The sequence below is a fragment of the Nothoprocta perdicaria genome, unplaced genomic scaffold (assembly GCF_003342845.1).
Source record: "Nothoprocta perdicaria isolate Ctin4 unplaced genomic scaffold, notPer1 scaffold_21, whole genome shotgun sequence".
NCBI lineage: Eukaryota > Metazoa > Chordata > Aves > Tinamiformes > Tinamidae > Nothoprocta > Nothoprocta perdicaria.
The window spans coordinates 401,898-429,694 of record NW_020455316.1 but is presented as its reverse complement, the minus strand read 5'-3'; the positions used below and the strand labels follow the sequence as shown (position 1 = coordinate 429,694).

The 27,797-nt window shown below is 36.9% G+C and overlaps 1 protein-coding gene across 8 annotated transcripts in view; it reads right to left on the bottom strand.

Moving 5' to 3' along the window:
- Positions 1–27,797, bottom strand: part of EPHA7 (EPH receptor A7) — a 155,106-nt gene that overhangs the window by 124,992 nt on the left and 2,317 nt on the right. For 5 of the 8 annotated variants that reach the window (XM_026038479.1, XM_026038484.1, XM_026038480.1 and 2 more), the window contains exons 2-3: positions 25,951–26,015; positions 21,107–21,776 (exon numbers count right to left, since the gene is read on the bottom strand). In XM_026038479.1, coding sequence (XP_025894264.1) covers positions 21,107–21,776; positions 25,951–26,015 — 735 coding nt within the window. Of the gene's footprint in view, positions 1–18,904; positions 19,279–20,883; positions 21,029–21,106; positions 21,777–25,950; positions 26,016–26,459; positions 26,476–27,797 lie in introns of those variants that run through there. The other 3 variants (XM_026038482.1, XM_026038486.1, XM_026038485.1) reach the window with 3 other exon arrangements.

Sequence of the window (27,797 nt, the reverse complement as noted above, 5' to 3'; positions counted from 1 at the left end):
AAGGAAGCTGAAGACAAAGGTTTCATTCACAAATCCACCCTTAACAGGAGATAACCTCCTGCACAGATGTGAACTCAAGTTACGACTGATGAAGTTCACTTCTCCTGTGACAGCAGGCAACATTTTTGGAAGGAAAAATGAAATATAAATGTTGACTCTATTTTGGCTGGTGTCCTGTACATCGTTCCTACCAAAATTCAGTACAGCAAAGAAGCCCATGTAAAGATTCAGGATAATTATGCTAAAAATCACACAATCAAAGACTTATAATGCTAATTTTAGTTTGGCTGCTATCCAATAAAAAAAGGGCTTTGTTTAATAGCAAGTTATGAAAAACCTATGTGTTTAACAAGATTTTTCACTCTTCATTTTCCTTTGTTACAGGAGATAAATCCTCAAAATAAATCGTATTTTGCTGAGAAATCCAGGCTTTTTTTCTGTCTTACCTGGAAAAATTCTGCCATGTGACATCACAAGTAGTTGTCATGGGAATGAACATGGGATAAGAAGCTGAATACTTTGGGTTAGCTCCTACTCCAATTAAGCTAACTAAGATTTACTCCATTCACTTGATCAAAGCCAAAATTTCACCTTTTAACTTCAGCCAAAAAAAACAAAAATAAAAGGCAGGAATAGCTGAACATCCAGTGTTTATGCAATGTTTAACAAACAAACGCGACAGAATGTTGGGCACTAGTTTTCATGAAAACATGGATTAATCTATTCCATAATCTATTCCATTAATCCAAATCCAGTTTGGAGAGGGAGAGAGAAGGGCATGAAAACATAAATACATTGGCATACTTTTCAGGAAAAAAATGATGTTTTCCATACAAAGTTTATGATTTTAGGAAGTAATTACTTTTTTTGAGAGGTAAATTAAGTGGCATCACTCTACATGCAGGCAGCAGATCCTTTGTCCCTGAACTGCAAACAGTTTTGTTCTGTTCTGAACTTCTGGCAATGTGCTGGGTGGTTATACTAAATCTAGGTGCTCACCAAAACATCAAGCAGGAGCCTGAGACTCTTGCTAATGGTAGAGGGGTATCTTTTAGCATATCACTTCATTTTGTCAAAGCATGGTTAGCATTATCTGAAACTAAAAATAATAACGCAAAAGCACTGCACCCATATGATACACTAATTAGTAGCTACCTCCCAACTTTAGCAACAGAGGAAGAAAAAAAGCTGAATTGTAAGCAAGCTGACATTATAAATATGTTTAATCTGTTTCTGGCCTGATATGTTAATGTTGCTCACTTATCACAGAGCAGTAGCATGTGTGCTGACCGAGCACTGCAACCTATTGCAAATGCCCAACAGCCAGATATTAATGGCCTTGAATGCTATTAGCACGTTGTGGTAGGAATAAAAATATCAATGGGTTTTTAATGACTTTAAAAGGGATGCTTCTTTGCAGCAGCAGTGATGGGCACAAACATAATATTGTTTGCTCTTTTATTAACAAAACAATGTTTTTCCTTCATCCAAATGACCCCCTTCAAGTCTGAAGTGTACTATTAGTAATAACTTCGCAACAGAAATTGAAAGACTATCACCGTCTTAAACAGTACTGTCCAGAATACATTACTGTCTTCCTTCAGAACAGGCAGACTATTTTGGGTATTAAAACAGCCCCAAACAAGCAGTCCATAACTGAAAAACACATAAGAAAAAACCTTCAAATTCCCTGCCCAACAGGCATACAAAAATGGAAATCTAACTCTTTTTACTTGCACTCAAGAACTTGAAACATGAATGCTTCCCTTTTCCTTTTTTGATTGTTCCTTACCACTTATTACCTTCTCCTAGCGCCCCTAACTACACAGCATTTGCCAAACATCAGAAGAGTTTGACAGTTTATAAAAGGAAAAATCACAAAAAGAAAACTGAAATGCCAACTCTGCAGGAGCATTGTACAGGAGCAAACAGACATGTTAAGACTGCAAGAGTTGAGAAGGGATAATTTGCAGAATGTGCCAAATTCAAACTTATTTTACCTAGCATATATTTACTGAAGAAGTCCTACAATTCATTTTTAGCATAGAATTAAAAGGCACACAGCATATCCTTCCTACTTTCTCCCAGTGTGTCATAAGAATTAAGTGAATGATGGAATATTGCCAGCATAGAACATTTTTGTTAATGCGGCAGGGCACAAGTTGATAATTCCAAGAAGGTTAGATGTCATAAAATAAAATAGCAGAAGCAGCAAGGCTGTAAACTTCTAGGGCTGTTTACTGAGAGCACAGTGTGTTATGTAAATGGAGGTTAAAAAATGGCATGCAAGGTGGAAAATGTAGTGGAACGCAGTTCTGGAATAATGAGATTGCTATTGCATATCCAATAAATTTTTCCCATTTAGCAGCAATAAAGAGACCAGATATGGTAACTCACAGCTAAACATCTGATTTGCAAGCTGAGGATCACTGCGATCTGCACATGCAGTTGTTCCTGATTAAATCCATGAAAACAGAATAAGACTTGCTCCTGTTTAGTCTCAGTCACTTTTAAACCTAGATTCCCCTTGACATGCTTGTTCTCCACCAACAATTCCTATTTTATCTTGCACTCTTGAGCATGAAGAAACAGGTGTGCTCTGAGTAGAAACCTTCTGCTGCTCCCTGTAGAAGGATATTTCCTTGCTCTTAACTTAAATGTTGTCCAGGGGGAGACTCCAATTACACAGACGCTGGAATGTGAATCTCATGCTCCCTGATGTGCTCCATGTAAGGAGCTGTAAAAGCTGAACGTCCTCTTTTGCCTGACTCTCTCATTGAGAGCATTTTGCACATACAGACCGTAGCAGGATTTCACTCCAAAGGGGCCTCTGCAAACGGTCAGCAGGGAGAGAACTCCATGCTTATGGTCTCCTCAGTGATTTCTGCAGCAAATACTCTCAGTTTGCAAGAAAAGAGGTGGTTTTGCTAATCATTAGGCACACACACTCAGTCTTTTCATCCCCCACCATCAGTAATTACATTTCTGCAGTTCACCATGTGCCACTAGAGATGGTAGCAGCTTCCCAACACACATTATACCCTGGCAGAGATACTGGCCATTTGAAGACACATTACTTCACTGCGTTAAGCACATCAGCCACTAAAATGTCTACTGCAGTGATGAAAATTCTTATTCCAAACTCATATGCACTGCAAATCTGCAATGTTGAGGTACTGATTATTCCCACAACAAGGTAGAACTTCAGTACTAGAAAACCAAGGCCAAACTCATGTAATCTGCTGTTTTCAAGCTGATGTTCACGTAGGCTTTCCCAATACTCCAGGTCCACCTCAGGCTCTTCAACAGAAGGGAGAAGACCCAAATCTGAGAAACAGGGAAGGCATGAAGGGAGCCAAAAGGAATGAAGAAGGAAAGCAGCAGGGAAAGGGAAAGAGGACAGAGACATGTTCAGAAATCTCCATCCCCACCTCCACCCTCAAGTTCAGTCTCTGCCCAAAATGTTGCCAAAGGCTCAATCTTTCTGTCTACCTAGGCTCATCAACACACTCTCTTCTCCCTTCTTCAGGGTATATCCCCAGGCTTCAGTTTGGGAGCAGGTGCTTTAGGCAGTTGAAGGCTTTGTGTAGTAAATTATATTATTGACTTAAATCAAAAAAAAAAAAAAAAAAACCAAAAGTGATACATTTAATTGAGACATTTTTTCCCCATATGGCAAATTTTGTTTGTTGTAAAATCACATACTTCATTACTAGCAGGTTATTTACAGTACGCCGATCTGGCCAGCAAAATGGTACATGGTTTTACTGTTCTCTTTGAGGTGATTATTTATTAGTCATATAATCTGCTTTTTCTACTGACTAAGGAAGATGACTCAGTATTAAATATTGTGTCTTCATTCAACTGATTTTTTTTGGTCCTTTTTCCCTCCAATATTATCTTTCCAGACACTATTCCACTGGTTATTCTTTATTAGTATAAATCATCTGCAGATGTGCTAAATATTCCACAGCACGGCTTCAAAAATCTTTTCTGGAAACTCCCGAGAACAAAGCAATTTTTCATACCTAATTCTACTCTTCTCCCCCTCACTGATACAACTGCAAAAGAAAATCACAGCAATGCTGACAACGCAATACAGAATGAACTCCGATCCATGCAGGCTGTATCTGCAGAGGCCGAGGGTCCAGAGGTGAAAACTATCTATTATTCTAAACAACAGAAGTGTCCAAAATCTGCTACTGAAATCCTTATCCTTAAAAACTAGATTAATAAGGAGTAAAATAAACCTAGCCCCCTCCCCACTCCTCCCAGAATAAAATTGGATTCCTAGTTTTCCTTTATGAGAGCAGCTGGATCCAATGACAATGTCACCAACGAGCCAGCTGTTGGTACTGCTGGGTTTATTCCTCCCTTTTGACAACAGCAAAGACAAAACCAGTCCTCTCCCCACACACCCACGGTTCACAGCCAGCTCTGTCACTACTGGCCTAATGAATCTTCCACTGACTTTTAGTACAAAGAATCTGGTTTCTTTTTTTTTTTTTTTTTTTCTTCTTTTTAAAGGTAAAAAAACCCACACAAACAGAAAAGTACATTAAACCAAACACTTTCAATTTACATTATTTTTGGATCACTTCTTCAGCTGAGTGCTCATGGTAAGTTAGCATTTTGCAAACTTTCAAGTAAAATAGAAGCAATATTCAATACTGACAAGATGAAATGAATCAATCTGCTCATGGTTTAATTCACAGAGGCAAATTTCCCTTCCACAAAGAGTTTTGTTCCAGAAATATGAAATAAACTTCTGTACCTCCACATCCATTTGAATGGATACTCTGTTGAAGGAGAGGGTAGAAATGGGTCAGTTTGTTTTCTTTTTACATTCTACCCTTTTCAGAGAATAAAGCCTGACAAAAGGATAGGCTATCAAAACTAAGCCAGAAATCAATGGATTTACAGCAGTGTTGTAAAATCAAAACGTGACCCAGAATCCAGTTATAACCCATTACAGTTTAGAGAAAAAAAATGGGGCTTTGTAAAGCCTTAAATATATTAATATGCTTGCTTAGCAGTTTTAAGACTTGCTAAAAGCCCAGTAAGGAGCTCCAGTGGTTTCAGTGCTCTCTGGCTCATTGCTCTTTCTGCATTGTTCGGTTTCATATTTCAGAAATTTTCTTACAACTTCACATAATTTCAGAATGAATGTAGAACTGACTGACTATAGTATTTGTGAGGAAAAAAGAAAGAAAAAGCATCCAATTTAATCTATCTGGACAAATTGGTCCTATCAGATATCCCATCACAATTGGCTCACAAAATAAAGTAGCCTTTTAATCATCTGAGCTACACGACTGGGCTTTCATATGCCCCAGCCAGCATACAAATAACCAGAAGTTAATGAAATACAGGCCTATACTTCAAACAAAATTAATCAAGTCATTTCTTAAAATTTGATCCAGAAAGTGGTGAATTTCATTCTCTTTTCAAACCCCATCTGATGTGAGTTAATATCAAGCAAAAAGCATCCCGAGAAATCTCTAGCTGATGAGCTGCTGTCAAAGCAAATCTGTTACTATAGGAAACATGTTCACATCTTTAACAGGTACAAATAAACACAACTGATGGGAAGAACACAATCAATAAAATAGTATCCAAAAATCCTAGGACTGTTTACCTTAAGATCAGATCTGAGCGATTTCAATTAAATGTAGATCTGTTCTGGTATTTCTCATCTCAGCCAGCTTGTCAGATAATTGCCTCCCCAGCAGCACCGGTGATCAAGCGCTCTTAGTTCAACCATTTAACGCACTCTTTGACATGCACAAACACACACGCACACACAGAGAAAAGGCACTTGGAGTTCTTACACAAAGGATTACTGCCTGAAAGGTGCCAGCTATACTATAATCATCATCAAAGTTAATTTCTGAAACCCGTAACGTAGGGTAATCCAGAGGTTTCTGCTGTCTTTTGCTGTTTTCTGTTCACAGTGGGCAAAATGGGGTTGTGTAAAGCTTTTCTAGTGGTATGTAGCAACCAGTCTGATTAATAATGACTACTCATCCTGCATCTGCACTTACTACTGTAAGCCATTATGCCCATATCTCATAATATAAGCACACTTGAGATGATAGAAATATAGTTAATTTACCAGAAAACAACAATCAAGCTACTTTTCATTTTTCACGTGCCAGTATAAGCTTATGTGCTGCTGTGAGAGAACCACTTGCTGAGAAAAATCGCTGCACCATAAAAAGAGTCATAGTGTGTCACCTCTGAGCTGCAAAATATGTTTGACACTGACTTTTACACAGGGGGAGTGCAGATGAATTGTTTGCCAAAGTCTGTGGAAGGTTTGGGAATCCATATGGATGAAAAGTACAAACTAAAAATGCAGCTATCATCAGTACACTTCTGTCTTAGATAAACTTCTGGCAAAGTAGAATCCGTGGAAATTGTTTAACTTTCTGTAATTAAACCAATATTAGAATAATAAGGCTTGACCATGACAACACACTATTGGAGACAAAAGAAGACCTTATCCATTGTTTGCATCCTTTCAAAATAAAAACCATACCCATGAAGGTGAGAATTTTTATATGTGATATGTTTTTCTTTCATGAAGATATGATGTAAAATAAATGCTATTTTTCATTGTGTCCTAACAATATACATGCTTTTGAACTATTTAAAGTATTTTAATTGCTCACTGTCTTATCAGCATAAATAAAATTTGTTCACTGACCCATGTATTTCCTACCCGAATGAACTGAGCTCCTTTTCCCAGATCATTTAGTGCAGGTTGGTCGGGCTTTGTGAGCTGGGTGTAATGATATGCAAACTAAAACCATAACTATGTCAATTTAAGGTCAAAGAGGCCTATTTGTGGTTATTATGGAAATGAGTCGAAATGCGAGGTGGCTAAACAATGCGTCTTTGCGTCCTGGCTCAGCAGAAAAAACACAAACAACCTGCCAACATCTGCTTTTTGAAGTGTCAGATAACATTATTTCCAGGATGACATCAAGGGCCTTCATTGGCTATGCATAAGGTCGGTGAATATTAACTTCATTTACACTTGGCTGAGAATTGGCTGGTGCCAACAATAGAGCTTTAGCTCCTCTGCTGAGCGGGGTTAAAAACTGACAGAAAGCTGCCATTGAGGAAGATGGATGATGGTACTAGCTGACCCTAGTCCTCCCCAAGTGTCACAGCTTCGGCCTCTTTTCTATCTCCGCAACAAAAGCCCCTCTCGGAGCTTCCCAGTGGCCTTCAGCTTTATTGGTGCTAACAGGTCCAGACATTTTCATCGATTGGATTCTATACCTCTTAAACACAAGAGCTTGCCCTCGTCGGCCAGCCAAGCCTTGGCACAGATGTCTTTTTTTGTAATTGCTTCTCTGCTGTCTGTTGGGAAGGATGCAATCGGACAGGCGAACATCATGTCAACACAGAAAATGCTTCACCATTTATCTCAGTTTCCCAATGGCATTTTAAGGAAAGTGATATGCTGTTTGCCTGAAGGGTTTAACCCTTCGATTCCTCCAAGCGTTTAGAAATGTGGACAGAGAAGCGGCAATAACACTGCTATAATAAAATCCCAGTCTATTTGTCCTAGACATAGCTCACAAATCAGACTCATTAGTTTTCTCATTAAAAAAAAATTCTAAACACACATAAATTAGTATTTCTACTGTTTATACTTCTATATCAGATCCTCAAGAGGATTTTCAGTCAAGTTCAAAGTACTCATTTTTATCAATACTATGATTTTAATTGTAAATAAAGTGAAAATATGTCTAACATATTGTAGAGCATGTAATGTCTAGCATATTTAAATTTGAAGCCACAACCTTCATAAAAATCACAAAAATACATTATGAGCTTAAGAGGATGAGAGTTTGTCTATTACATGGAATGAAAAAAAAAATCAGAGATTTGAATGACATACTGGCTGGGAAAAAAAAAACGAGTATAGAAAAAAATAGAGAAGAACTGTATAGAATGCTTTGGGGCTGAAGAAAAAGTGAAGCTTTCATGTCCTTCTATTTTTAAAACATCTGCTACTGACCATTACTGGCAAAAGAGCAATATATTTGACGAGCCACTTGTTTGATCCAATACAGCAATTCCTGTCTTTCTGCATACACCATGGAAACACTCAGCCTTCTATCATACTTTATATATTTTCCCAGATTCTGGGCTCCATTACATGTGCTCTGTGCCAGGATGGTTGTGCAAAGACACCCTTAAAGGCAGTATAGCCAGCCAGAGGACTGCTCTCCTGCTGGGGTGCAATCAACAGAATTATAACAGCTCTTGCTATGCCCAACATAGATTCATAGCCAGAAGCAAAGGAGCATGGATTAAACACTCTTATTAATACCCATGCCTCCTGTTTTCTAGTGGCGACTGGCACAGCTGTGAGAACTCAGAATGATATGTACACAATAAAGCAGATAAAAGTTCATCAAGTTGATAAAAAAAAAAAAAAAAAAAAAAAAACAGGCACTGAAACTACTTTTTACCAGCACAATGTGATTTGTAGTGAATATTGATAAATAATCCTCAGGTAGAGACGACAAATAAGACAGGTATTCTCAGGTAGAGACGACAAATCTAGAAGAAGGGCCGAAAAGGAGAAAAATGTCATCCAACCTGGTAAGCCAGTCTGTAGAAGTGACTAGTAGCATCAGCCACCACAAATACCTTTGTATCATGAGGTAATATGGAGTTTAAAACTAAATGCTTCCAGTTTTCTGGTGATAGCTGTAGTCATGATTAATTTGTGCATGCATGTGTACATGTGCATGTAAAAAGGCAAATATTTCCTACTAAGGGAGACGAAAAAAAAAAAAAATTTCAGACTACCTGTGATCAAAATGGATGTTTACCTCTGTCATAAAAGCAGTAGAAAAGTAAAATCCAATCACCATTCAGTCATAAAACCCAAAGATATACTATGAAAAAGTACATGTGAAGGTAGCCAAAATGATTTTTTTGAAAATACTGCAATAGATGTATTTCCTGAAATGAGCTGTTTATTGCATAAAGCATAGCACAGCATCAAATAATGTGACTGTAGTTGTACAAGACTCATGTTGTCTTCCATTTATCTCTCTTTCCCCTTTCTCCCTGCCCCTTTTAACTACTGGTAGGGAAAATATGGCCATAGAAATGAGGCAGAGGGGGAAAGCTCTTATTTATAGCAACTCCTTTTAAACAAGCTGCTTTTAATAAGGGCTGCAAGATTGAGCCCTTGCTCTTTGTGTTAATAACAGATGGTTATGACATGAGGCCAATTCCTGTTTTTCCTACTCGTACAAGTAGTCCCAAGAGACTAATTATTTTTTTTATGAATAAAGCAAGCACGATTTTACCCAAGGGAAAATAAACAGTTTTGCAAGAAAAATATTTTTGGTCCCTTTTTCCACTGAGTAAATGTAGGAAGCCTCTTCAACAGGTCTTATCAGTCATGCAGGAAGCTTTAAGAAACTCCCATTGCATGGATTTGGAAAGAATAGGGAGGGAAAAAACTTCCAGGCAAATGTAAAAGTACAACAGCTTTCACTCAGATTGATCAGATTTCCTCAGTGTTTCAGAAAGCACTGTCAGAGATTAAGACCAGCAAGGGAGCCCCTGCAGCACAGTGCTTCCATTTAGACAGGGTGGAACGACAGCATCTCCCACTCTAGAGAGCTACGGGGATTTTAAAGGGGACAAGACAGCTCCATATGTAAACCTACAGATAACTGTAATACAGTACAGGAGCTTTTCTTCCCCCAATCAAAATCATCAAAAAGTGTTCAGATCCAAAGATACTCCTCTTTCCTCCCCTTTGACTTTAGTTAACAAATCTAAGTTAACCTGGATATATTTGCAAGTGTAGTTTTAACAGGGCAATGGGTCACACAGTGATTACTGAGAAACAATCTCCTCACATATATTTTTATTTTAACAATAAGTTTGAATGCCCCCGGCATCTATCTATCAGCTTTATCAACTTGATATGCTTCTTTCTTTATCTGTTCACATATGGGAATGGGAAGGAAATGCCTATACGGTCTCCTCATCAGCACTGCTTTGGTTCATGTGCTCGTGGTCCCAGGACAGAGGCCCTACCTGCTGGGAAGGATGCTGCAGGCCAGGTCTCCATTTCACTGAATGTAAATGTTCTATTGACTCGGGGAAAACGAGACAACTTGCATGACTGGAGATGTTTAAAAACTCATTTCTGAGTTATTTGCAAGACTGAAAGGTGTCTCCTAAGTTTCAATATTATATAAGCTAGGGTTCAGGGGGTTTCTTCCTCCTAAAGGAAAAGTATATACACACAGCATAAAGTACACACACATAGTAAGTATGTAAAAGCACATTTTCAAGCAACATGCAAAAATGAAACTTGGTTTAATCTGAATGACTAAGCACATCAGCCATTCAAAATTAGAAGGAGCACAGATACACATTATTCATACTAATCAGAACAAACTAGATACTTTTCTAAACTGATGAAAATGAGGTTTTATAAACTTAATGTTTATCATACACATGAAGTGAATCTGAGATGCCTGGAAGGACACCTTCCCTTTAGAAGGAAGGGCAGACAGCTCGAGCAAAGGATCTTCCTGTGTACGTGGAGCTGAACTATAGTGTTTCGCTATGCTTAGATGACCCCAGTAGCCTGTTTGCACATAGTCTCAGAACATGTCCATCAATCAGTGTCAGCATTCTCCCAACCTCCCCTTTGGCTGGCAAGTGACAGGCAGTTATCTTCTGAATGTTAATGAATACCCTCATCATCTTTTAAATGCACAAAATCTCTTTAAATGGGGGAATTCAAAATACAGGGTTTGTTCTGTGAGAAGTAGGATTGTATTTTCATTTACTCTTTGCATTAACAAGAGGATTTTTTTTAAAAAAACACATCCCTTAAAGATTGCACATCACTGGAGCTATCATCATGTGTTTTATTTTCGAAGAAGCACTTGTCTCTGCTTGTGTCATGCAATTTCAAATCTCATACACTTGAATATGCAATTTTTACATCTGTAATGCACAATACCATCACTATGCAGCTCTACATATGACAGAAAATCTTTATCTTAAAGATTAGAAGTAGGTATGTCATTGTCTCTTCCTGTCATATTCATTCCAGAGGGAGAAAAAAAAAGTCTTAAAAAGACATTATTTCTCTCCCTCATTTGGGGGGGGCTTATGCACCAGGAGTTCCACTGACAAAATCTTTTTAACAATAAGCCGAATAATTAACTGAAGCACTCACTTTGCAAAACTAAAGAACTATATTTTTTAATCAGATTTTAAGTGATAGATCACTAATAAACAAAAGCAAATGAAATTAAAAAAAAAAAAGTCAAAGGATGGAATATTCTATTCACAATAGCACCATGGGACATGACTTTCCACCAGGCTTGTGATTTTAGGCACATGATACTTTCACACTTCCCAGCAGCAGCCTGGAGATTAAGTCTGGTGGAGAATTCCATAGGCAAGATAATTAGGTGACAACGTTTAGTCTCGGAATTTGCTAACAGTTAAAACAATGCCCATTTACTTCAGCTATGGGGATGGGGAGGATGTCTGCCTGTATTTCTTTTTTTTGATAGTGTCAAAATTGCTGAGGTTTTGAAAGTTTTCCCTTTGTCTGAATAAACATTCTATTCCTGCATAGTAAACATGCAATTTAAAACCACAGATACAATATATCACCTCAAGAAAGAAAATAAGCAATATTAACTGTTCCTAAAGACTACTGATATAAAATTAAAAAAAATCAACTAATTACACAAAATAAAAATTGCAAATTATTCAATTTGCACATTAAAAAAGTTGGATAAACTGAATAAAGAAAATAAAAAGTTGACATTTTGAAAGTTCAAAGATCAAATAGCTGAGGTTAAATATTTGATTTCAACCAAGACTGATCATGGGTCTGATTGCATCTAATCAATGATTTATATATATAAATATACACACACACACTCATCCCAAAGATGAAAGGGGATGCATAAAATAGTAAAAAGGTCTAAAAAAATCTATTTTATTTTTTCTTTTGAGACCTAAAACTCAACTGTACAGCCTAACAGGGAAAAAATTGTCATAAGCATCACAGAAAATGAAGGCATGTATGATGGTGTAGTTACCATCAGTAGAATTTTTTTCCTCTAGTTGTCATTTACCTCCAAAGAAGATACAAGAAAGCTCATAACTCAAGAGACTGGAACTTGTGTCTCCATATGAGTGGTGTGAAACACTACACTATGCATCAAGCTCACTGCTGTATTCTAGACAACACTATTTAGTTTTCCGGTGGAAAGAATAATAGTTTCAGCAGGGGTTGCTAATGCCTTCTAACATTGACTATCTGGTGCTTAAAATGCCCGCCCTTTGAGGAAGCAAAATGTTGAAAATCTCTTAAGAAAGAAAAATAATTTACCTCAGTTTGAGGGGAGAAAAAAAGACACACTTGAACTGCATGTGATCATGTAAATACGATTAGTGATCATGGCCTCAAGGTCATGTTCCATGTTCCACATCTAGCTTTTGAACATGAACCTGCTCAAGCACCAAGTGGGCTGAGCTGCCTAGCACACAGACTGCCAAGCTTTCAGGAATACAACAAACTTGACTTACAGGATCTCAATTGCCAACATCCTTTCAAGCACATTCACAGCAGCAAAGCAAGGTCTCAGTTTTTAACTTTAGAATTTAATGAGATTATCCATACCAACCATTGTCCCTCTTACAGACACAGATGGAATGATTCAGGAGGCACCACAGGCAATTTGGTGGTGATGCATAATTTGTTCTCAAGCTTTACTCATACAACAGTAGAGCTCCTTTGTGTAGGAAAAAGATGGTTCACTTAGGGAGCTCAAAGAATACTGTTTCCAATCATAAATGGAGACAAGCTAATAAGTGAAGAAATAAAGAGGTTTAGAGAGTTGCAAGACAAACAATGTTACTTTTTCAGATGGAATAGATCCAATTATCAATCAAGCCTCTAGGGAACACTAAGCTTTTTCCTTGGTGGTTCATCAGCAATAGGCAGGAAAGGGACAGGATGGCAGGGGGTTAGACCACTTCCTTTACAAAAACATGCATATGTGCTTAGGTTGTAAGGCTAGAGGAGAATATGCACATGGCTAATGAAGAAAAAAAGAATAGAAAAAAAAACTTAGGAAATACTGAGTAAGGTGAAGGGAATATTCAGGTGGTCATACACATATGTGAAAATTTGCCATAAAAAGATCTTGGAGGATCATTTTCAAGAACCATAGGCTTGTGTGTTAAAATCTATGGTAAAATCAACATCAGATATCTAGACTGGGAGAGATTTCATGTTTACATTATAGACATTAATTATGCTAGAGATTGTTTATCATATGTGACATCAGTGGAATTGAGTCCTGTATGTATCTGATTCTCTGTACACTCATAATAACAACACCTACAAATCAAAGTACACATAATGAAAATATGCATTTAAATATATGTGTCCCCAGGACAAAAGCTTTAGGTTTATGCACATGCTTACAGTTACTTAAAGCTTCATCACTTCCCTCAGTAGAAAAATGTTAACCCACAATGTTACTCTCACTGAAGTAGAAGGATACTTGCTCCTCAGCCCTAGGGATGACAGTACTGCATGCAGATAGTTTCCATGTTAGGCTTTACTTACTTAAAATAGTCATAAATTTGTTTTCAGAAAAAGGAGGAGCCCATTTTGGGGTAGTTCTCCTACAGTATGTTTATAGTTGGACACAATATTAGAAAAATTTTGCTCACAACCAGTAGCCAGACAGCAACACAGTGCTTATTTTACAATTGCAGAATGAAATAACTGTAGAATAGAACAGAGGTTATGTATATTAATACACTATAAAATAATAGCAATCAATAGGTCTTTAAAAGATTACTGTTCATCAAACCAACTCATTTGAGGTATGTCAGGTGTCAGAAAATATTGATAATTACATCTAATTAGACTTTAATTAGAAAAATGCTTGATAATGTTACTGCAAGACAGCTATAGCTTGTTGAAAGTCTCATGAAACTAATGTAAAACAAAAATTAAATAAATGTATCAACTTACTAAGCATTAAAAAAAAAGCAGCTGTTTCTTTCCAACTTGAGCAGCTATCTCCTTAGTACAAGCAGCAGTGTCACGCACCTAAAACAAGCTATGCAGGTGCATGAATTAACAGGATCAGAACTTTAAGCAACTTTAAGCAGTTCTCATCTCCAACGAGCTTTTACTTGTTTGCCTTTGTTACTCTCAATTATAATCATAAGTTAGGTTAAAATTAAAGTTAAATTGCCTAAAATTTATATAAGTTTAAAAGATAATTTCTCACAGATAAGAAATTGTCTCTTCTCTGGGCTGCAAACTGAGATATTACTCACTTTCACACACAAGACAGACTTTTTTTTTGTTAATATTAAAAACAAAAGAACTCTTGGTGACAGACACAGCAAATGAAAGGATACAAAGCATGCAGGAAAAGCTTCCAAGTAGAAGCAAGACAGTTCATATTAAGACAGTCTTAAGCATATTTGTTACTGCTGCCATTTCTCAATCACCCAGAGTCACAGAAGAAATTGGATATTGTATTATCTTGTAAACAGTAGCTACTTTTCATGAAATTAAAGACATGGAATACTGAATTAAGTAGTAAACCAGCATTTTTTTTTTTTTATTTTATTTTTTTTTTTTACTGCTTTATGTACCAACATTCTGCTAAGTCTTAGAGTACAAAACATTTACATATTCCTCCTGTCATATAAATCATGTTTGGCTTTTAGTAAGTTCTCTCTTTTCTTTTAAGGAAATTCACTGCAAATCGTTTTATGCTTAACTCAGTTTCAAGTTTAGGTTTTTATTAGAAAAGTAGTAGTTAGAGCATTTCTAGAAGAGAAATACAATAGACGTAAATAAAAGTATGTGCAATTTATGAATGCTTAATTACTATTAAGCCTAGTTGGAAAGATCCTTTTCTCTTGCAGATACAGTTTTAAAAATGATTTATCTCTTCTCAATTAAAAAAAAAATGTCCACAAGCTGTGGAAATCTGTTTTTTTTTTTTTTTTTAACTAAATTAGTATTATAGACAGCACTTGTACAGTACAGGAAAAGTGATGAAATGTAATGCAAAGAAGTCAGGAAGTAAAAACTTCTTCTGCAGCTGCATTTTAAATGGTAACAATCACGACATTAACTGAAAACCTACATAAAGGGAAAAGAAATTACTATCTTCAGTTTCCCAAGTAAAAAGAGAGTGATATTCTTAAAACTCCCCAAAATTTCAAAAAACAACAAAAAGAGGGACTTTACAAGGAAGCCATTTGCTCTTGCATGTAAGAAAATCTCTTATACTTAGAACACAGTAATAAAAACATCACATGCCTATTGCATCTTTCACAAAAGATTTCAAAGGTCTGTGTGACTGACTTGAGAGCTAGAGATTCTGTTTTTAAATACAAAGTAATGTGCATTTAGAACAAATAGAAAATCTAGACTTTATGGTTGAGGAGTTAACAACCCAGCTGTTAAGCAACTGTAGCTAATTCAGCAGTGGCATCCTAGATCTGTTTAAAAAAAAGCTGTTGTGCTTCCGCTGTAGCTAAGGGAGGGATTATGGTTGATTTCATTACTGTTTATTTAAAAAAAAAAAGGGAAAAAAGTTCAACAAACTTAGCTTTAGAAACTCATACTCAGCAAAACTCAAAGCTCTAACAAGATGAAAAAATACAATTAACTCCTGAATATAAGCAAAATCTGGAAGAGAGGAAAATAGAAGGAGAAAGAAGAAATTCTTTGTGCATCTACATTATCCAACAGTTCAGCTTCTAAGATCCAGGCTCCCGAGTCCATGTATGACTTCCCACTAGCCACCTCCTCAGCTAACTCCAAAGCAAGCTAACTAGTTCACAGGAAACTAAACCAATCAGTGGTTCTGCAGTTAAATCAATTTAGGGATTCTCTGATCAGAACCATGAATAAAAACTACCTAGTTTTGACTGTCTACAACATGGTTCTTCATTGCTTCAACTCAACACCATCTAACATCTCATGCACACACTCAAGAACACAGGCCATTTGGTCTAACTTACTTGCAGACCATTCTTTAAGGAGGATGCATTTAGCAGCAGATGTAGCTCCACTTCATTGCCATGTACTATATGCCACATCCCAAAATTTGAAGGAAATTGAACAAAGTAGATCTAAGAAACCTAAGTGGACCATGGAATCACAGAGATTTATGGAAATCATCCTCTTCACAGACACTGAAAGACCTCTTTACAGGCCTGAAAGAAAAACTAAATAAAAAAATCCTTCTTCCACGGTTTCCTGACAAGAAAACAGTTGCATGATTCCAGGATGAAAGAAAGCCAAGGCACTTAACTTTCTCACAACTACAAAGGGGCTGGAGGTAAGCACTAGAATGGATTTAGATCAATTCAATAAACGGTGTCTTCAAGCAGTAATACTCATGAAAACTAATTCATTTCCCAGGGATGGCAGGAGGTCACAACTTGGTATTTTGTAACACAAACACCTGCTCTCTTCAGCCTCTCAATGGAAGGTCTTTCTTACACCTAGTAATTATCCAGTGTATTTGTCTGAATACTTCTAAGAGTCTTTGAAAAGATACTCATATTATGATTTATATTATGATTTTCTATTCAATATTTCATATGCAGCTGGATCTGGGATCAAATCACATTGACATTTGTTTAGAACAGGACAGAAAAATTACTTAGTAGCTTAGGGGGGAAATAAAGGAGTGCTCTTGTGTTGAACTTTCACTAGTTTCAGAGGAAATTACAAGACAGTCACTCTCCTCTGGTTCACGTCACTAAAAAAAAAAAAAAAATCTCCTCCCAGGAGTAGTTCAGGAAGCAAATGGGAGAGAAGTAACTTCTCTGCAGAAGAGAAGCTTTTTTTAGAGCCTTAATTGTACAAATGCTGTTAAGAGTTTTTTTTTTTTTTTTTCATTCTGCCCCTTGACCATAGGGCTAAACATTTTTGAATTGAAAAAGCAAGAGTGTCAACATCGGTGACTCCAGCTGCAGGTTACACACAGCTTTTGGGATGCATTTGGTAGAGATGTTAGTGAAGGTAATGTAACTTTTTAACTGAAAAATTATGAGCATTCCTAACTATTTCTATTTCCTCAGTTCATTGCCTTCTAACAGTAAACTTGTGGCAGATAACACGCTATTCCTGTATCTGGAACTGCTATCAAGTAATATTTTACCAAGCAAAGAGACAAAACTTCGTCCTCCCTAAAAAATCCAAAAAAGTATGAACAGATGCAGCTTGCAGTCTGGCACAGAATACAGCACACAGCACATGACAATGTTTGGAAAGAAAAGCCCACAGTTCCCTTTTTACCTCACCAAGACAAGATGTACAAATAGCTATAATCTCCTCCCTATTTTGGGAACCAATAAAACAACTGCTAATGCACATGCTATCATAAAACATTTAACAGTAAAGTGTACCCATTTGGCTTTCCCTAGAATTCTGAATTTTTGGACTTTGTGCCAAATCATTTATATAATTTCTTAGTTCAGGCACATTGAGATGCTTCCTACCTTCTGAAATATCACTCTGCTGCTCAGATTGAGTACAGTTCTCTCCCTTCCTTTCCCTCCCCGCAACTAACATGAAGCAGATGGAAAATTCTTTATACTGGCGGCTTTCAGAGAATCATTTGCTCCTTCAAATCCCAATCACTGATCCCAATGAGGTTCTTACAAATGTGATATATTGACTGGACTCTGCTACAAAAACTGCTATATCCAAATTAGTTAGCACTTACTAACAGTTAGGTAGTGCCTTTCTCTCTCTCTCTCTCTCTCTCTCTCTCTCTAGGTAGAACGTGAAGGACTGTTTTGGATTTATTTTTAAGTATCATATGCAATACCTGATAACTGATATTGGAAGGGTGAATATGTGCAGAGTGCCTTTCAGGATCACCCTTTACAATATAAAGTTGTTAGTCCTGAGCCAAGCTTGATTTTGTGCATCACACACTGCCAGACAAATGATCAACACAGAGGAAACAACGTCTTGGCACTTAAGCAAGAGAGTCCACAATACAAAGTACAGGCAGTTAACTAGTTTTCTCATGCTTCCTTCACCTAGCTGTAAAATACAGCCTTAAATGAATATTGTGAACTCTTAGGCACTGCTGTTTGTGTGTGTGTTATCACACTAGATCACTGCAGTGACACGGATTTCTTGGCAGAGCTGTAATGAGAAGTAATCAAAAGATATTTTGGGGGAAAATAATTCAACCTCAAAGATCAGTATTGGAGGAAGAATACTGGAAAGCTCAGTTTCTAAAATATGTTTTCCTACTCATTGTTTTCTTATTTATTCTCTTCTGGCATTATTAGCTACTTATATCCATATTGAAGATTAAAAAAATAACAACACCACTCTTCCGGAAACACATCCAAGTATGGAGTTATGGATAAATCAAAATTTAATTGTTTTAGTATGTGAACTTGCTAAACTTCACATACAAGAAGTATATACAAGAAGGAAGAAGCTGTATGCAAAAGGAATATATTCCCCAATCACTGTGAGCCAATCAAGCTGCCTTAATAAAAAAGAAAATCCCCACCGAGCTACAGGCTGAAAAGCTATTTTGAATTACAATGTGGCCATCTACTTGGTCTCCTACCTTTGCTACAACACAGCCACATAAAGTATTATTCTGTACTGCTGAAAGCCTTTTCTACTGCATTATGTTAACTCAGCTGAGCTTCAGCCAGTGTCGGAGAAGAATCAGACTTTGTGCCTCCTGACAGATGACAAGGCTTTCTACCAAGAGCAAGCCCAAAGAAGTCGCACAGCATGCCAGGTACAACGCATCTGCAGAAAGCGAGCCCCTCATTGGGGATATAAAAGCTCTGGTTAAGGAAGCACACTAACTTGCTTCTGCTTGATCTGCTAGCCAGCTTGACAGTAACAGATAGCTGGCTGCATTAGTGTCAATGTTCAGATAAGTTTCTCTCCGTATCTGTCACAAAAAACAGACATCGTATCAGTGCGCCAGCTCTATTATCACCCACTACGTAGTTGATCATATTTAATAACGTCCCCAAGCGCAGACTAGGCTACCAAGAACCGCAGACTGTGACTCCTACGGCGAGTCACCGAGTCACCCAGACCATGCAGGGCCGCTCAGTGAGCGGCTGCCTCGCACCTTCTCTTCCTCCAGGACGTTAACTTGCCCCTGTGTAGGGCCAGAGCTTGTTATCAAACTCTTAACAGGATCACTGAAAGAAAAGAGGGGAAAAAGCCATAAATGATCCTCTGGACTGTTTCCAGAGTGGCGTTATTTGCTTAGCAATTGCATTGGAAGCAAGCCAAAAAAAATGGGGAAGTGTTCTTGCAAATGAACACACTACTATTCTCAAGTACAAGATATCATTTAATTCCTTTGTCAACATCAGTGTGGCTAGAAATTACAGAGCCTGTTTAATCAACAATTTGCTTGAATTCCTGTTACCAAACCCTAATTTCTTCTGTCTCACCCCACCCTCGCCACCCACATTCCGTCCAACACATCACAAAGTTTAAAAATAAATAAATGTTTCTTTTTGAAGAGTTTCTCACCTCTCCTCTGTCAAAAGTCAAATGAAATTAGTTCTATAATTATAAAAATCAAGTCTAGATTTGCAATCAAGAGTAAGCAAGAAAGAGGGGGAAAAAAGTCAGCAGTTACTCAAGAAATGAATTGAAAATGTCAAAACAGGCCTTACTGAGAAATAATTAAATATTTTTAACAGAGCCTTAACACAGTCTACTGAACTGCTTTGTGTGGGCACTTTTTTTTTTGCATCAGGATTACTCCTAATGAGACGAACCTCTGCAGCGTGCAAGCCTTCATCCTTTCCAACGTAACCGAGATTTGTGAAAGGCTACAGAGAGCTCAAAACAGCTCCACTCACTTTACCTTATACCAAATTTCCTCATAGCAACCCATCAGGAATATGATCAGGGATTTTTTTTTTCTTTGTATTTTTCCCCTAAGGATATTTTATTCATAACAAGCCATAAGTTCTCTCTCTTTCTTTCTGTGAGTGACCCTAATCCTGCACAGACTTTGAAGTCTTCACACAGCCATTTCAAACCCAGTGGCTGCTGTCAGGTTTGGTTTTGAGATTTGGCAGGTTTCTCCTCTTCACAGATTAGTGTTTTCCTCCCCTCTCTCCAAGTTTTCTGACTTTAAAATGACACCGCTCAACAAAAATAAATACTTCTATCTCATGCCAAAAATACAATGATACATAATTTATGTTAAATGAATATGAGAACGTAAGTTTCTACCAAATTGCCTATTTTCTTGATTTTACTTTAAGCAAAGACAATGAAATATCTCACAGCGCTAGTGACAGCAGCACTAAGGGCAAGTATTCTAAAGCTATGTGCAATTGGATCAGTCTGAATTCAAAAGCCTCCGATCTGCTCATATTTAAAATGAAGCACTGTGAGTGTCTGACAAGCCAAAGGTTTAGAGTTAATTTTCTATAGAAAGATACCATAGAACAAAAAGCATACCTTGCTTTGGTAACTTGATATTCTGTTTGGAAGATCTAAAATGAAGCTCTTCTCCCCAAAACTGTATATACTGTGTAACTCAGTTTTTATTACATGTACATTCTTACCACTAGAAAGAAACCATACTCATGCTAAGTTTACCTCCTCAGTTTTAGTTTCCTTATAATTCTACCAGAGAATATATGAAGGAAGAATTTGTTTAAATATTCATATTGAAGAATATTAATAGTGTGTTCCATAACAGATATGATTTGCTTAACATTACCCCATCTTAACCTTTTTACAGTGTTAGTCCTGAATCTGTTATACTTCATACAACTTTTGCTCTATTTTTTTGACTTCTTCAACTTTAGAAACCCTGTAAGCAGCTGCTGATGTCCATGTTCAGAAAAGCTGACTGCTTTAGATTATCCACTGTGAAGTTTACAGATCGAGGGTCTAAAAGCAGACCAAAAGCATGTATGCCTGGGGAAGGAAAACGGGCATAGATGGTAGAACATAATCTATAGTGCAGATACTACAAGAATTTGCTTGTTTACTTACGTTCGCACGTGTCTCCTTTCTGCTGGTATCCTGCCTTGCAGATACACTTTCCAATAGGCACTAACCATTCTCCCTCCGCACTGCAGTGCATCTTCGGAGAGTTCTCAGCCTCCTCTTCTGCACTGCTGACGCAAGTGCCTCGTACTTCAACTAAAGAGGAAAACTCTGAGCCAGTCACTGTATCAGGAAAAATAGCTAAGTTCTCAATGATGGACCAGCACTTCTTGTAGTAGACTTTGACAGAGACCAAAGCAATGCAGGCCCCTACATCCTGGAATGCAAGATAGAATCCTTTTTTGGACAAAGGTCCAATTTCTCTCACTTCTGTGTTAAGTTTCATTTTTCTCTCCCCAAGATCACCCTGGGTAAAACTTTCATCTGCTGCAATAGTGTCTATTTTTACATACAGGTTTTCTCGGATATTCCTGCCAGTGTCGTAGTCTGTTTCATAATAATACAAGTTAAAAGTTTCTTTACAAGTCCCCAGAACTCCAGGAAGACTGTTACAATCCCTCAGAGTGAATTTCAGTTCTACAAAAATCCTTTGTGCATTGCTTTTTGCAATCCAGTTAGTCCGAAGCCAGTTGTTTTGGTTAGGTTCCATGACCTGGCATACCTGGTATGTTCGTATAGGAGTGTAGTTTTCATCCAGTCCACTAATTTCTTCCCACTAAAACAATAACAAAAAATTAGTAATACAAAACAAGCATGCCACAAAATGTAACTAACGCATATTTGAAAAGACTCCACAAAATTCCTTTTTAAACAGTAATGCTTGGTAGAAAACAGATTATTAAAATATTTCTACACATCCTTTTCATCATTTGATGAAAATAGATTTTAGCACAGCTTCAAGAGCTCCTTCCCTCCTTCCACATCTTTTCATATTTATATAACCTTTAAAAAAAACATTTCCATGTCATGTGCACAATTCTGAAGTATAAGTTTCAGAAAAGGCTGTCCAAAATATCAAGTTGTGGTTTCACATTAGGCTCACCCATATTTTGTTAAGACTGTGGGGAAGCAAAGACCAAGAGGAGGGCAATGTTGTTTCCAGAGAAATTTAAAATCAGCAAAGCCTTGCAAGACTGAATCTGTCTAGCTTGTTTGTCTATGTATACAAAACACCCAGTGGAACTTTAGTTCTACCCCATATATATACATATATGTGTATATATATATATATATATACACACACACACACATATATATACACACACAATAAATGATGAAAGTGACATACAGAAAATTTTCATCTTTTCCTTTTCATTCACTCCACGTGATACTCTGCTCTGACCGCAAGTAAAGAACTTAACCAGAACCTCCTTATCCCACATTTTGTTCAGTGGCTACATCTATGTTAAAAGCATCAAATTTCATTTAGTTGGGAGTTCAAATGAAGACCACAAAATTAAATACTTTTGAATAATCCATGTGATTTTAAAGTTTACTGGTTTAAAGCCTGCTTATAATTGTTGTTGCTTTGGGATAGCAACTATATAAAACTGGTGCATAACAATCCTGTCACCTTTGAACATAATTTGGCAATGCCGGAATTTGCACCTCAGACAATGTCTAAGCTACCACCGGAATCAGTTGGGCAAAACTAAACAGGTGTAGCTAAGAAAATATCTGTCTCATCTTTTTCCATATTTCTTGTAACATTTAATTCATAGCAGAAACTGCAGCTGTAATAAATTAGGGATCCTTCAGAGTTATCCTTTACCCAATGATACAGGCAACCATGACTTCTCCATAAGGCACTTAGCCCTCTGGCCCCGAGTCAATAATGCACTTAAACTCACGCTTAAGATCAATGGCAGTACTTAGGAGCTTAATGGTAAGCATGTGCTTAAATGATTTGGGGGGCCAGCAAGCCCTGGCTGGCTGCAGGACTGAGAGCCCTCTGCCCCTCCACAGGCTGGTATCCCAATGCACAGGGTGCCAGTTTCCCGGAGTAGGAGCCCTGCATCCTGCGGCACGTCGCAGGCCTATCCCACAGCAAAGGAGATCACTGCAACACCGGCCTACGGTCCCAAGAAGCAGCAGACGTGGGTAAGAGGATTCGGGAAGTTATCAGCACAAAACACTATATCACGGCTGCAAACATCGAAACGCACACAAGTTGTAAATATCGAAGTGCATTTCAAAGGCCTACAGTTAATACAGGCATGGTATATAGGTTATTGTGCATACATATGGCATTCAATTATTGAAATATATGGTGAAATGATCATGAAATTAATTGGACTTATTATATATGGAACTGGATTTGTTTCAAAGCAGAAAAAAATCTTCAATATACAACTCCTAGAGCTAAAATGCCAGAATTTCCTCTGACATAAGAACTCCTATTAATAATAATAAAAAGCCCTTGAAAGAGGATTTTGGCCCTGTTAAATTGGAAAAAGTAAACAAACAAAAGGACATAAAAATAGTTATTTATACATCTCTGTTTCATACTGGGCAGTATATATTTTTCCTGCAATCTAGTCTAAGCAATCTTCCCCGTAAGACTAAACCAGATTCTACAAGGAGATACTCCAGTTAGAGGAAGCATGGTACTGTTGCAGTTAAAGTACCCTAATGCATCCCTCAACAAAATCTGAAACTTGGTGCTCTAATGTGGACTGAATTGTGTTCTCCCCACCAAAATTTATCCCTACCTCAAACTCCCTTCCATCTGACCCCCAAAAGGAAAAAAAGAAAAATACTTCAGTCAAAGAAAAGAACATAAAATTATGAAAAATTATAAACTGAGAGCAGTTTGTGTTAACGTAAGCAAAAGAAGCTCTACTTAAATCACTTCTATACCAACCCCAAAAAAGTCTAGCTTCCATATTTTGCCAGAACCAAAGGTGAGTTTCACAGAAATTAAAAAAAAAAAAAAAAAAAAAAAAAAAAAAAAAAAAAAAGGAATTATGACCTATGAGCTAGTTCAGCAATCCCAAGGAAGCCCTTTTAAAGAATTCTGCTTTGCTATATAAAAAAAAGTACTAATATATCAGAATGTTTGCCTACTCCATCCTAGGTCACATTTCATTAAGTCTTTTTATAATGACTAAATTTAATGATAGATTTGTAGAAAAAAATCAACTTTTTTATCATCTTGCTGCTGTGTATCATGATAGATGTGCAATTCACTTTTAATATATCCTGTTCTACTGCTTTGTAGCATGTGACGCATTAATGTCTCAGTTGCTTTACCAATGTTTGATATCACTGCTAGATGTAACATTGGCAGCTGAGCGAAACATGTAACGAGTCTCGGCCTGATCTGTGCTGTGATGAAGTAGTTTCTCTCAAAAATCTCTTCTGTTTCTTCTCACGAAATCTTTATTGCATAGCAAGAAAATGCAATAATTAAGAACAGTGCTTGTTGTTGTTATATTATTAAAACTGTATTTTTGTCACTGTGCAGGCAAATAGTTTTGAACATCCTCACATATACAAATGCCACTAATTTTGTCATTACTTTTGATTTGCTTTTAATCTCTGTTTGAAAGTGGCTTCTGCCTTTGAAAGTCACCTTTTACCATTTGTTGAATTTGACTCTACTTTCATCTCCAAGTATGTTGACATGTGTAACATGCGTTGACACGTCCTTCATTATCTATAGGTTAGCCTAATATAATTGCCACCAAGCTAATCTTTCAAATACCTCTAGTAAAGACTTCAATCAATGCAAAATGCTAATGCCAAAGTTATTAGGCATCATAAGTGTTGAGCTCACATTACATTCTTTCTGAAGTCCCCAGATTCGTTTCCAGTTTATGCTTGTATTGATTTTACGATCTTGCTTTTAAAGAAAGACACTTTCAGATTTTCATTCTTCTTATTTAAAGGATTTGTTACACTCTTATATCCCCACTCACACTTCACGCTCTTCTGGCTCCAGATTTCTTAATGCGCTGAAGATTAAGGGCCTGATCCCCCAAGTCCTTGTTCATGTGGGGAGTTGCAACGGATTCGGGCAAGATTGTTTTCATGAATAAGAACTATTCATGTAATTTATTTTTCAGACTGAGCTCAGGGAGGACAATATATGTACTGTATGTCACTGAAAGAGTCCTTCCCCAAGAGCTGAGGAAGATGTGATTTCCATCGTTTTTAATTTGATATAAGCAATTTTCAGCTTTAATTGCATAAAGACGACAATATTTTTTTTTTCCTAAACTTTTCTCTTTTTAATCATGACATACTTCACAATGGAGTTCATGGAGTACCATAAGTTTAATTGCTAAATAAGCCAAAGGTGGCCTGAAACATACAACTGCAGCCTGGTTTCAGATATCGTGGAGCCTAGTTCCAGACATCGACCTCCTCAAATTGTGGGGATGCGTCAAGTCTGGAATATCATTTCAAACACATCTGCAGCATAAATGTTTATATTTTAGAGCACTTCAATCTGTGCTATTCAATTACAAAGAAAACATCGTAAACAAATTTATGATCATTCATTACACAGAAAGTAAAAAACACTTCTAGGAAGTCTCCACACAAAAGTAAATCTAATGCTTCCAAAGGACGAAGGAAAAAGTGACTTAAGACATTGTGTTATAAATAAAGAGAGCTTTATGGTACAGCACAAAGGACTACGCTACAAAAGAAAGCTGCTGAGAACATTTAGGTGAGTTTCTAAAGAGATTCTTCCTTTTAATTAGCTCACATTTGTGCACTGTAACCTGAGGTACACTACTTACTGTTCTCGCAAAGAAAGCCATAAACACTCGCTAGGATGACAGAGAAATATGAGGAAGAACTAGTTTAAAGCGAGTGTTTCAACTGCTTTTGTGAAACATATACAAGCTTTTTGAATTTAATTTTTTGCACAGAGCACTTACCCCATTGGGAGGAGAGGAAATCCATTCCAACTCTGTCTGTTGTGCTTTAGAGTCCAGCAATATTACTAAAAAAAGAAAAGAAAAAAAAAAAAGATTTCCTCTGTTTGTTAAATATAATAAGCAGAGATATAAAAAACAATTTGTCTAACTTAGAAAAAAACACCTCTTGGTTATGAATTTTTTGTTTTTACGATCACTTTATTTAAAAAAAAATTATCTGCTATCATAACTATTAATTTCCTGAAAGTAAATGATTAAATGATGACCTAACATCCACATATATCCAGACACACTTTAATCTTAAAAATTTCCTTGCTTAAGTGTTTTGTTTATATCGGGTTCCTAGATTTTTAATATTCAGGCATTAAGATCCATGATCCCTTCATCTCCTTTGTTTGAGAAAGGACATTTCTGATGTTCTGATCATTACAAAGAGTTATTAAAAATAAAATTTTAAAAAAAAATCAACACAATTTAATTGATTAGATAGGGTTAGTCCTACTTCTTACCTGACATTCCACTATGAAAGCAACAGTCTTTTTGAGTGAGACAGGAGAGAGGGAAAAAAAAAAAAAAAAAAAAAAAACCTTTAGGTGTTAAACTAGGAGATCCATAAATATATGATAAACAGAATTCCAGAAGATATAAGACTCTGCCATTAGCTCACACAATGCATATTCAAAGTACAACATATACAAAACCAGATTAACTCCCTATATAGCAATGGTTTACTAAAACCTTCGTGTCAATATACCTCAGCGAGACTTCCACAAAGCCATTAACTCCAGTAAAAGTGACATTGTTTGCAGCAATACATAATTCCGCTTCAGAAAACGTTAGGTTAATCATAGCCTAATAAAACAGTGGTTATTTTTTTTTTTTTCATTACATATGGAAAGAAACATTACTGATGTTCTTTTACCTCCAAACATATATATTTTTATAAATGCTTTGTATTTAACTCTAGCTATAATCTTCTTTCCTAGCTATTACTATGAGGTTTTGTAAGACTTTCAAGGGGTACATGTGTCTTTTTAGTCTGACAGGTCCAAAAACTTATGTGAAATAAATTTCTGTAACACACGCTTTCAAACAATCAATGCAGTGATGAGCCATATAACCAAGTTTGGTACATTTGGCATTCACCTTCTTCAGAAATCACATACTTACCCTCATACTTCTACTTGGTTAAATAAAAATGCACATTTTATACTTAAACATATTTAATATATTTTACATATAAAACTATATATAGTGTTATACACGGCATTTAACTATATGTTTAACTATATGTTTCAATGTGACTTTCAATGCTTTAAAGTAATTTTGGAATGGCCATAGGCGGGGGTTAGGCTCTTTGCCCTAGTGGAGGCGAATGCAAAATTTCAGAGATCTACTAGAGATGCCGCATGACTTCAAGATATACACATATACATTTAAAGGCTCATGCAGTAATAGCTAAAACATTAGCTGAAGACAAAGCAGTAGGTTCCAAGTCTATATTTCTGCAATAAAGTGAGGCCAGTCATTAAGGTAACTTGGAAGGCTCACTTTAAAAAAAGATTATGTACTTATTTTATTAACCTTGGATACAGGGCTTTACTCTGTAGCACTTTCTACAGCTAAGCAAGTGGGATGCGCGGCTTATTGAACAAGAACGTTTCTAATAATCTGGGGGAAAAAAAAAAAAAAAGAAAAAAGAAAAAGCGGGGGCAGCAGAAGGTGCCAGGCACATTTAACCGCTTCGGCGCCGGCTCCACGGCCGCCTTCCCGCACAGCTCCCGCCTGGAAGCGGTGCCCAGCAGGCAGCAACGGGCACTCCGGGAGGGAGGCAAATAAGCAAATCA